The 12,647-nt window shown below is 37.2% G+C and overlaps 1 protein-coding gene across 1 annotated transcript in view; it reads right to left on the bottom strand.

The window, feature by feature from the left end:
• Positions 1–256: 256 nt before the first annotated feature.
• CLIC4 (chloride intracellular channel 4) overlaps positions 257–12,647 on the bottom strand; it is a 73,775-nt gene continuing 61,384 nt past the window's right edge. The window contains exons 5-6 of the mRNA XM_044914438.1: positions 5,154–5,335; positions 257–4,417 (exon numbers count right to left, since the gene is read on the bottom strand). Of these exons, the coding sequence (XP_044770373.1) occupies positions 4,253–4,417; positions 5,154–5,335 (347 nt within the window). The 3' untranslated portion in view covers positions 257–4,252. The remainder of the gene's footprint in view (positions 4,418–5,153; positions 5,336–12,647) is intronic.

Here is a 12,647-nt window from a genome sequence, read left to right as displayed (position 1 = left end):
CTCTCACACACACACACACACACAATTGAGATTTTGTTGAAAAACCTATTGAATTTATAAATTACTTGAGACAGAATTAAAACTTTTAATTAAGAGTCTTAAGCTCCCTATCCATAAACATGGTATACCTATCCATTGAGCAAATTTCTATTAGGTCCTTTGATAATATTTTGTACTTTTCTTATAAAGGAATTGCATTTTTTATTAGATTTGATCTAAGATTAATAAATTAATAAAAAGATTAGTTTATCTTTTAAAGCATTTTATTTTTTAGAATAGGTAATATGTTACAAATTTCTCAAAGCTCAAAAAGTATAAATTGACAATTTTGCACTCATTTTCCTCAGTCACCCAGAAGAAATGTCATCCAATGTTACTAGCTTATTAATTTTAATATGGTTAATATTCGTATATTTTTTCAATATTTTACCTAGTAATCTGGCTGAATTTTATTATTTCTGATAGATTATTTTGGATTTCCTTTATGTATATGCATCATCTGCAAAGAGCAACCATTTGGTCACTTCTTTTCCATTCCCTATTCTAAGGATTTTACTGCATTAACTAGGATGCTTCTAATAAAGTAGCTGTAAAAAGCTGAATAATAGCTGTGACAGAAGGCAATCCTGTCTTATTCCTGGCTTTAATGGAAGGGCTTTTGTTTCATATTTACATATGAAATTTGCTGTAGGTTCCTGGCAGATGGCCTTTCAGGTTAAAAAATTTTTGCCTTTGGCCCTACTTTGCTAAGAATGAGAATCATGAAAGTTTTTATCAAATTCTTTTATGCACCTATTGAGATGACCATATGATTTTTTCCCCTTTAATCTATTAAATGTGTTGAGTCACCCACTCATGGAAAAAAAGTAGTCTCAAGTAAAACACTTTTACCCCAGGTTGTTATTTTCATGATGGGGGGAAAAAAGAACCTTTTATGATAGTGAAAATATACTTTATTTTTTTAATACAATAGCTGCCAGCAATATACTGGTTCTAGAGAGAGAAAAGAAAATACAAGCATTCTATAATAAGCTTTCATTTGCCTTTTCAAGTAATTCTAAAGAAAATACTCCAATTCTGTTCAACATTAGGACTTAGGGAGTTGAAATTTTTTTCCATGATAAAAACATAATTTCGACAAGCCCCGATCTTGATCATTTGTAAAGGATGGAATAAAAAAAAGCCCATTTAGTATATCAATAATGAATGCTTCCCTCTCTGAATCAAATGCTGATTATAACCAGTGTAAGAAAATGGTTAATCAATAAACGATGAAATGTGTATCAAAATGTTTATGAAAAAATACATTGCTATTTCTTCTCATTTTTTACCTTGTAGGTATTTCTTAAATGGATATTTTAAATGTACAGAAACAAAAGCTATCTACATAACTCTAGAAAGATCCAAAACTCAACCGATGTTAAAATGCCTAAATTCTAGAGTTGATCAACTTAGTGAAGAATAAATGTCAGAAATCTCTTAATTGTACACAGATTGCTCAAGAGTTTAAAAATATTGTGTAAGCTGAGTTATCAAGAAATCAAACCTAGTATGATTTTCATCACAAAAGTCAATGCTCTTAATAAAAGATAGCAGAGGGGTATAGAAAATCTGCACCTACATTAAAAAAAAAAAAGGAAGTTATATCAACTGAAATAGTAAAGAGCTTTCCAACTGTTCAACACAAAAATTTCTCAGAATTCCTTGGAAAACAGTGAGAGTTTCCATTCAGACTCTAATCTTGTTGAGGTGGAACAGAAGGGGTTTACATAAAGGGGGAAATGATTTAGTAGTTGTAGAAATAGTATCAGATGATCTGCATTATGTCAGTTTATAAACTACATGAACTGCCATGAAAACTTCTATGCCCTAAAATCTCCCAAGATTTTAAGCTATGATCTTTCCACAAATATAAAATGGGGGGGAAAATATGTTCTGGGATCATCCTTTTTCCTAGCTTTTGTCCATTTGCCAATCTCAATTTCATCTATCTTCCCTGATAAAGTAATAATAAGATCTGTCTTTCTACATCAACATCGTAACAGACAGATCTGCCTTCCTTGGACATCTAGACAGACAGCCAAGTAAAATCATGGGATAAATTTTAAAAAGACAATGAAGAGAATAAATATCCAAAGTGAAAGTAGTTCACGACTGAGTTTCAGAATGTGGTTTTCATCCCTCTATTTTGAGAAATGTACCTCCGTCCTCATTAGCCCCTCTATTCTACACCACTTAGTCCCCTGCTCACTGGAAAGAACAGACCCTTCTCTTGAATCTTTTTCATACTTTGAGAGCCAGGAGGCGAGGTTCAGTATCACCTGAATGCCAAGTTACTACTATTTTAAAAGGTGAGAAGTGGTGATGGCTGCCTGTGTCCTGGAGCACACGTGACATTTTCTCCCACCGAAGCTACTGCTATAGAACTTCCCGGCGATAACCTGAGTGCTTTTCTTGCAACCAGATAAGTCATCATCCAATATTTAATTAAAGGTGGGTGCCCAAATTTTTTATCAGCAGTAAGGAGTTCTAAGAAAGGCAAGGCAAAGAAACTTCCCTGAGCCAAATGGATACAATATGGAGCTTATCTTTCTATACCAAGGTAATTACTGACTGATAGGTTAAAAAATGCAGTATATGCTTATAAAAATCAGGCTGCTTCCCTAACGCCAGTGACTACTAAATGTTAACACACCAAACGGGGGAAAACATTGCCATTTTAAAGCAATAATGTAAATTTCCAAAAACAGCCTATGAGAAATAGCACTTCTTAAACAAGTTACATATAAAAAATTACCAAAAATGTATGATAGTTACAACTATGGTCTTTGCAGCAGTAGTACTTAGACAGTCCATTTTTAAAAAATGAATAAATACGTAGCAAACTTTTGTTTTATTTTTACCAAGTTCATCCTCCCTTGTTAGAGCACAAATCATTCCTGGTTTAGGACTTCCAATTTTTTAAAAAAACAAACATGCAGAGTGCTATTCCTCAATGCGGCTTTAGAAAAATTTAATTGAAGGAAGTACAATGATTGAGATTAGGCAAAACTGCAGTAAATACGTACTCACCATAACAACTATAATTTAGTTCCAAAGGAGTTAACCATGCTCTACCCAAAGTTTAAGAGTCAACGGGGGTTGAATGGGAAAGCTGGTGATGGCTGTTTTATCTTGTTTTTAATACACGATGGAAAAGGCATTCTTTAGGTTATCCATATTAATTAAATATGCTTCAGAAACAAAATTCTGCTTGACATTTTGACAAACCCACCCTACATTCCTTAGGTTATTATCTGTGTTAATTTTTACATTACAAGTCATACTGCTATCGCTAAATCAACTAAATATCAGTTTATGTAGTGTTACTCAAAAGATCTACAGACAGCAAGGTCTACGCTTACCTAAAAAGGAGCTTTTTAAAATAAAGGAGGAAAGCAATAAGGTTCCAAAAGAATGGCACTGGGCAAAATACACACAAAAAGCAACACATTCAGACAGAGTAGCAGGTGCCCATAGGTTTTTCTCAGATAGATAAAATGCTTTGAGGAAGATCTTGAGAATATCATCCCTCTCTCTGAACTTGCAGCTCCTACACAGTGTCCGATGTTATAACTGGTATGAAGGATAAATGCTTTTAGGCAAAAGTAAAAATCCATGTACAAAGTAAAACAGCAAAATCTGTAGTGACTTTCTGTGGAAGGCTCTCTTCACTGGTGGTGACACACCCAGGACAGACTGAATTGAGACAGAGTATTCTGATACAGTAGCAATCCTTTCATATACTCTTACTAAATATTATACAATCCCCAAAATACATAAATATTCCTTGTACCATGCATTGTGCACCAGTTTTCGGCTGACTGATGAAGTCGTGGGTACTATTTTAACAGTTACACATTGGCCCTCCGAAGTTCTGCCCTCAGTCCCCAGGGAACAGACACAACGGTGAGGGCTCCAAAGGGACGGCAATCTACCTCTAGAGGGAAGAGTGTGGCGGAGTGTCTCCGGATTAGAGGAGAGGAGGGTATGGGGCAGGGGAGGGAGACAGGATAAAGTATTTTAACATAATACTGCTTAGGAGTGTATATTTAAAGATAGCTACTATACCTTGTCTAGCCTTTATCCTAATCTTGAGTAACTGCACGTTCATGCAAAATAAAATTTCTACTTTATAGGAACAGGAGCAGTCTGTTAGGAAAAGCATATCCTTAGGGGAAGATGCAAAGACATCTCTCTCAGAAGGGATATTTTACTTGGTAAGTCTTTTGGCTACATCACTATAGGCTATTTCAACCTCCTTATCACTGGGACAGGTATTGGTAAACTCATCCCTACTATGCGCATTAGTTAAGTATCTCCAGATGCCAGTCATTCCTTTTGGAATATCAAAGTTGCGGTATTTTTTGGCGACCACCTGAAATACAAAGAGATCAAAAGTTAACATTTATTTTCCATGACTTGTAAACCAGACTTATCTCTGATTTTAGGGCAAACTAATTCTGTGAATCTCTGAGAACTGCTTCTATTTGAGAAGTCACCTTCATTCTAACTAGAGTTTTAAATAATGACAAGGACCGCAAAGTACATGTGAACTTCAGTAATGTGACAGGGATTGCAAACGCCTGCCCTGGTGACCCAGAGAGACAGCCAGGTGTAATCCCCGGGTAAATACTTCAAGGCACACACATGATTTTACATCTCTGTTTCCCTTGGTCTTGATCTTTATCACAACTAGTGTTTACTACTATTCTATTTAGCGCAGTGTCTTACACAATAAATGCTCAGTAAATATTTCTTTGCCTTATATAGAAATAACCAGGTGATCACACAACAGAATCTGACAACGTAAGTCAATGTAGCAAACTCCAATTCAAAGTTACCTGCTACATTTTTGAATTTTTATACAGTCACCAAAAAAAAAAAAAAAATTCTTCTTTCTCATATGCCTCAATTTTAAGACATAATTTTCCATTTTGTTAACTCGAGGGTATTCCAACTGTTGCCTAAATAGTATTAAGTTATACAGTTTGGGGTTCCTAGTCATATACCAGATCAAAAAAAAAAAAATTTATAGACAAAGAAAGTGCTATCTTAGTACACAGAGAATACCCGGTCTAATGGTGATGTCACACCACATCCTGCAGGCCTACCTTGACAATGTGCAGTTTGGGAAGCAGGTTGCAATCAGCTAATGTCATTTCATTGCCATCCAGAAATTTACGTGTAGAAAACTTAATGTCCTCCATACTATTCTCATCAATTTCATCAGGGAGGGGAGAATTCAGATATTCATCCAGTTTCTGTAGGGTTTTCAAGAGACCCCTCTCCAGTGCTGAAAGAAAGACGGGGATACTGTAAGAAGGAAAACCACCCAAGTCCCGAAGTAGAAGCATTACTCTTTCGGTCAATAACTATTTTATCAACTGCTTACTCTGACATGAGGCACTGTAGAACAGGACAGACAAGGTCCCTGCTCTCCTGGAGCTTCTTTACATGGGGCAAGGGATGAGACAAGTACATTTGTTCAGGTAAGCACAGAAATGAGCATGACCGTTTCAGAAACTGGAATCTGTAAAAACTCAATAACTAAATGTCCCACTTAAAAACACACTATGGCCCAATACAGTGGATGTTTAAACTAGAAAAATTAGAAAAGGCAAACCTATTAATTCAAGTCTAGGGAAGAAAATCTTGCCAAGACAGAGATTCTTGCCCTGAATTTTAATGCCTGTTTCCCCAGGAATATTTGGATTTATCACCAAGAAACACGTTAAGATACTCCGATACAGACAATCCAAGCAGAAAGCCTGAAGTTTTTGCACTGTCTTGTAATACACAAGAAGTCAAGAATAGCACTATTTTATAACAACACGGAAAACACAGACGTCAGATTAGAGAGTTCGATTTACAAAAGTGCATCAGGGGGCTCTTCACCCCAATAGATTAAGATGTTATGACTGTTATAATTCAGAGACGAGTGGGACAGAGCCACCCCTGTGTACCTGGAAAGTCAAGGTTAGTGACCTTTAGCGGAGGGGGTGGGAAGGTCGTTAGATACACATACGGACTAACAGCAGACCAGTCTTCTGCTACCCTTATCCTTTACCTTCCCAGGCTGCCTTCCCCCCCCCACCCTCTGAATGCACAAGCTCACACTGGTGACCCCAGTGCTTGGCCATAAAAGAAAGCTACATATCATGAGGTGACAACCAATACAGTTATAAGTTTGAATAAATTTGGAGAAAAAGACAAATTAGAGAAAAAGACAAAAGTTTTATATGCTGCGTATTAGATATTTCACCAGATATTAGATATTTCACCAGCAACATAAGTATGTCCTAACCCAAAACCTCTTCTTCCAAATTGCTCCCACCCATTCATTCTTGGCAGCGCCCCGCCCCCTGCAGTGCAGACAACAGATGGCAGATAAGGGGCTAGATAAGGGGCTGTGGGTATAAAAAGGAGTAAGTGGATTTTGGAGGTACTTAGGCGATAAAAACCAACAGAGCTTGGAAGCAAAACTGAATATGGAAAGAGGATAGATGTTTTCAACAAAATACAGACGTGAGCTCCTACTACATGCCAACTCTTATTTTTTTTTTTTTTTAAAGATTTTATTTATTTATCTGAGAGAATGGGAGACAGAGAGCATGAGAGGGAAGAGGGTCAGAGGGAGAAGCAGGCTCCCCGCTGAGCAGGGAGCCCCATGTGGGACTCGATCCCGGGACTCCAGGATCATGACCTGAGCCGAAGGCAGTCGCTTAACCAACTGAGCCACCCAGGCGCCCCATGCCAACTCTTACTCTAAGCATCATTAAATTCACTCTTGAACAAAGCAGTTTGAGTTTACATTTTGGGGAGTGGGCATAGTACAGAGAAACGGCCAACAAACTATTCCCAGGGTAAAGGCTGGTATCATTTGCTGAAACATTTACCTGCCTAGAGAAGCAGGTTCAGGGGGTGCGGACAAGAGTTCAGTACGTGCTGCCTTTGAGGTGAGTTGTCTGTGAGACCTCGGAGTAGGAGCTGGGCTACAGTGTCTGGAACAGTCTGGGCTGGAGCAGTATGGCTGGGAATCCTGAGAACATAAATGAACACCGAAACCACGGAAGCGAAGGACAGGCGGGGGGGCCCAGGGTAGCACCCTAAGGAACATCATCTGTGGTGTTGTGCAAGGCAGATCAGCCATTTTCGTTGTTATATAGCATTCCACTATATGACTATATAAGAAATATTCATCCATCCTGTAAATGGGGTCTGTGTTGTTTACAGTTTGAGGCTCATGACTAATCGTGGAACAAACATTCTTGGACATATCTTTTTGGTGCACATTTGTTCATATTCCACTCAAAAATGGAGTTGTGGGTTACTGGGTATACCTGTGTTCAGGTTTAGTAGAAACTGCAATCAACTTGCCAAGTTCAACACAACAAAGAGCAGTGCAGAGACATCCCAGTGACTTCACATCTTCAACACCACTCGGTGCTGTCAGTCTCTTCAGTTTTAGCCATTCGGGGGGATGACAAATTAGGTTTAACACCTTTTCATATTTACCGACTATTTGGATATCCTCTTTTTGTAAAGTGCCGTTTGTTCATTTTTCATCGCATAGCCTGTCTTATTTGTAGGAGTTCTCTATAAATTACAGATGCAAGTCCTTTGTGGTAACACGTATCACGTATTCCTTCACCCTTTCCACTCCCTTAATGGTGACTTTTTATGAACAGAAGTTACTAAACCTAATGTCCAATTAATCAATTTTGTTTCTTCCAAACAAACTTCCAGTGCTTCATCCAGATTAAGAAATCTTACCTACCCCTAAATTATGAAGATATCCTCCATTATCTTCTAGATATTGTGTATTATTTACCATTCACATTTATATCTACAATCCACTTAGAAATGGTTTTTGTGTAGGTGTGAGATAGGGGTATTTTCTTGACTCCATATTCTGTTCCATTGTTCTGTTTGTCTATCCTAGTATTAGTACCACACAGTTTTAACTACTATCCCTTTGTAAGTCTTGATATCAGGTAATTTAAGTCTCTCTTCAATTTCTCTAATAAATTTTAGAATTAGCATGCCAATTTACACACACACGTGCATGCATGCATGCACAGAAAACCGGCTGGGCTTTTCAATAATTCACAGATTCAACAGAACCCCAACTTGAGAACTGGCATCTTTACAATACTGAGGCTTCCAATCTATCAATACCACTTATTTAAATCTTTAAAACATCTCTTTCAGTGTCTTATGTTTCCTGTGTAGAGGCTTTGACCATCTTTTATTGGATTTATTCCTAAATATCTGACTTTTTAATATCTGACATTTTGATGGTGTAAATATTTTTGCATGTTTTCTATTGTTTGTTGCCAGCATGTAAAAATACAACTGATTCTTATAATGGCCTCATATCCAGTAACCTTGCTCTTTCATTTTATTCTTACAGTTTATCTGTAGATTCCTTTGGATTTTCTACATACACAATTACATTGCTTAAGAATAATGACAAATTTGTTCCTTCCTTTACAATTCTCATACCTTTTATTTCTTTTTCTTGCCTATCGTACTGGCCAAGACCTTCACTACAATGCTGAATAGAAGTGGTGATAGTGAGCACCCACTTCTTAGTTCCCAGTCTCAAAGGAAACCGAAATTTCACTAGTTCCCTATTACATTTGATATTTGCTATACCTTTTTTGGTAGATTCTTTCTGCCAAATTAAGGCAGTTCCCTGCTACATCTAGTTTGTTAAGATAAATATATATATATCATTTTACCATAAGTTATCAAATTTTATCAAGTACTTTTTCTGCTTCTACTGAAATGTTATTTTTCTCCTTTATGCTATTAATTTATACAGATATTTTAATGTTTAAACAATCTTCTGTTCCTGACTTAAACCCCACTTGGTTGTATTATCTTTTCTCATACTGCTGGATTAGATATATTTTATTTAGACTTTTGCATCTATGTTTGGGAGAGACTGGCCTGAAACCATCTTTCTTTTGATGTTCTTGTGTGGTCTGAGTGTCAAGGTTGACCTCAAAAAGCAAGCTGGGAAGTACCTTCCTGTCTTCTGTTCCCTGCAAGACTATGTGCAACACCGATGTTACTTCTTCCCCAAATGCTTAGAAGAGTGCATTGGTGGAGCTATCTGGATCTGGAATTTTTTTTTTTTTATGAAATGGTTTTTAATTACAGACATAAGACTATTTACATTTTATGCCCTCCTATAGTAATTTTGTTACACTATACTTTCTGTAAATTTAACCAACAGTGTTTTCAAATTTATAAGCATAAAATTTTTCATAATATCCTCTAAAAATCGCCTCAATGTAAGATCTGTAACAATCTTTTATTCCTAATATTGGTTATTGCTGCCTTTCTCACTTTTCTGGATTTTTCTTGTCAAGGATTTATTAATTTTTATTTATTAGACTTTCTGTGGAACTAACTTTTAGCCTCACTGACCCTCTGTCATGTTTGTTTCTTATTTCAAGGAAATCTGCTGGTTAGTATTTCCTTTCTTCTACTTTCTTGGGTTTAATTTGCTGATCTTTTTCTACCTAAACCCCTGAGGTGGAGACCGTCAGATTTCCAATCCTTTTTTTTTAAGATTTTTATTTATTTGACAGAGAGAGACACAGCGAGAGAGGGAATACAAGCAGGGGGAGTGGGAAAGGGAGAAGGAGGCTTCCCAAAGAGCAGGGAGCCCAATGCAGGGCTCGATCCCAGGACCTCGGGATCAGGACCTGAGCCAAAGGCAGATGCTTAACGACTGAGCCACCCAGGCGCCCCTCCAATCTTTTTTTCTAACATAAGCACTTAGAGGTATCAGTTCCCCTCTAAGCACATTGTTTGCCATATCACATAAATTTAGACCTGCTGTCTTTCATAATTTTATTTTTCTTCAGCCCACAGATTACTAGAAACGTACTGCTAAGTTTTCAAAGATGTAGAAATTTTCTAGCTGTGATTTTGTCACTGATCCCTAGTTTCTTTTCTTTATAGTCAGAAAAAAATATTCTGTATGATTTCAATTCCCATTTTTTGGAAAATCTTTCAGATTTGTATATTTACAGTCAATTTTGATGAAGTGTTCTACGAGCATGTGAAAACCAAATTTATCATTCTGCAGTCGTTGGGGACAGTGTTCTATGTACGTATCAGCGAGACTAAACGTGTTCGTTGTGTTGTTCAATTCTGCTAGACTCTCTGATTATTAGTTTTTGGCTGATTCTAACAGTTACTAAAGGAGTGAGTTAAAATCTCCCACCAAGACTGTGGATTCGTTTATTTCTCTTTTAGTTCTGTGAATTTGGCTTACATATTTCCAGGCTAGGTATTTAGTAATACAAATTTAGAATCATTCTATCTTTCAGGTAGATTAACCTTTTAAATCAGTTTGAAACATGCTTCATTATCTCTAGTTAGTGCTTCTTTCCTTAAAGTCTCCTTTGTCCAGTATTGGTGCAGCTTTGCCCCCTTCTTTCGTTAGTATTTGCACTACTTTCCTTTCACCTTTCCTGAATATATGTGTGTGTTTCACGTATATGTGTGTGTTTCACGTATATGTGTGTATTCATTCTTGTACATAAAAGCAACATATTGTTGAGCCAGCTGGCAAGTGAGGTCTTCAATTTGGAGTAGTTAAGTCATTTACATTGAATGTAATTACTACGAACTTTGATTTGAATCTGTCATCACACATTTTGATTTCTACTTGTTCTGTGTTCTCTTCTTTCTTGCTTCTTTTGGAGTAAGTTTTCAAAATCCATTATTCATCTCTCCCTCTATTAGTGTGTTGCAGTCTTTTACTAGTCTTTGTTCCCTCTCACCACTTCCAGGATAATGCAAGGGCCTCATAACACTCTGCCGTCACTACCTCCCTCCTGTCCTGAAGGCTGCTATTGTCATGTATATTCATCTGACATAGATTTTAAATTCCACAAGGCATTACTGTTTTATACAGACAGTATGCATTTATACTTTATAACATATTTATACTACTTTTTGCTTTCTTTCCTTCTTGTGTCTCTTGGTGTTCATCTGAAATCATTTTCCTTCTGTCTGAAAAACTAAGTATTTCTTTTACTAGGAATCTACGGAGATAAGTACTCAGTTTTTGTTTGTTTAAAAATGTCTATTTCACCATCACTTATTAAAATCCATAAATAAAAAATTAATGTCTTATTATATTCTTATAGTATTTTTTCAGCTGAAACACTTGGGGAATATATAACAGTAGAATTAATTCTCAGAGCAGCCATGGGACATGGGAAGAGCAGATAATATCCTACTTTAAAGATACAGAGGTGAAGGAGAATCTGCCTTATTCTGAACATCAAAGAAAAGAGACCTGACTGACAGCTTAGAGAATGTGGGTGTGTTTTGACCACTTGGAATTGTAAACTGAACAGTAAATTTTAGAGGTTCACGGAAAAGGCCATAAGAAAAAGCTGACCAGGGGGCGCCTGAGTGGCTCAGCTGGTTAAGCGACTGCCTTCGGCTCAGGTCATGATCCCGGAGTCCTGGGATCGAGTCCCACATCGGGCTCCCGGCTCAGCGGGGAGCCTGCTTCTCTCTCTGACCCTATCCCCTCTCATGCTGTTTCTCTCTCTCTCTCTCAAATAAATAAATAAATAAAATCTTTAAAAAAAAAAAAGAAAGAAAGAAAGAAAGAAAAAGCTGACCAGTTTAGCAAGTACATGAATCCAGGGCAATAAATATAAATATCCTATCTTGAGGCAAAAACAAAAAATTATTTGGATGTGCTTGCTTTTGCTCTTGGAGAGTATTTCACTACTTATAGAATTTTAATTCACTTTTAGCTCTCTGAAGAGCTCTTAAGATTGTCTTCTGGATTCTACTGCTTCTGTTGAGAATCAGTGCTCACTCCCGCTGCTTTTACCTTGAAGAGCTTTCTCTCTGCCACCTGTAAGGTTCTGTCTGGTTCTCAGCAGGTGCCTATGGTACACACAGGTGTGGTTCTCTTTATATTTAGCCTGCTTGGGTTGTGTAATGTTTGACTCCATGGCTTATCTTTCATCAGTTTTGGAAGATTCTTGGCGATTACCTCTAACTATACCTTTGGCTCCATTTTCCCCTCTCCTTCTGGGACTCCAGTTACACATATATCAAACTCTTTTCATTGTGTTCCACAAGTCTTACACTCTTTCCTCTGTTTTTATTTTTCCTTTTGTCTCTGTGCTTCCATTAGTTATTTCCTTCTGACCTATCTTCCAGTTCACTAATTCTATCTTCCAATTATCATGGTCTAATCTCTTCGATTCATATACTGAATTCATAATTTCAGATATTGTATTTTTAAATTCTAGAACTTCCATTTGGTTTTTTATAATGTCTAGTTCTTAGTTGAAACTTCCCCCGTTAGGGCGCCTGGGTGGCTCAGTCGTTAAGCGTCTGCCTTCGGCTCAGGTCATGATCCCAGGGTCCTGGGATCGAGCCCCGCATTGGGCTCTCTGCTCAGCGGGAAGCCTGCTTCTCCCTCTGCCACTCCCCCTGCTTGTGCTCCTGCTCTCGCTATCTCTCTCTCTGTCAAATAAATAAAATCTTTAGAAAACAAACAAACAAACGTCCCACGTTGTTCTTCTACCTTTGACTATCTATAATAAAGT

This window comes from Neomonachus schauinslandi, chromosome 4 (assembly GCF_002201575.2).
Source record: "Neomonachus schauinslandi chromosome 4, ASM220157v2, whole genome shotgun sequence".
Classification (NCBI taxonomy): domain Eukaryota; kingdom Metazoa; phylum Chordata; class Mammalia; order Carnivora; family Phocidae; genus Neomonachus; species Neomonachus schauinslandi.
This window is presented reverse-complemented; position numbering and strand designations above follow the sequence as displayed.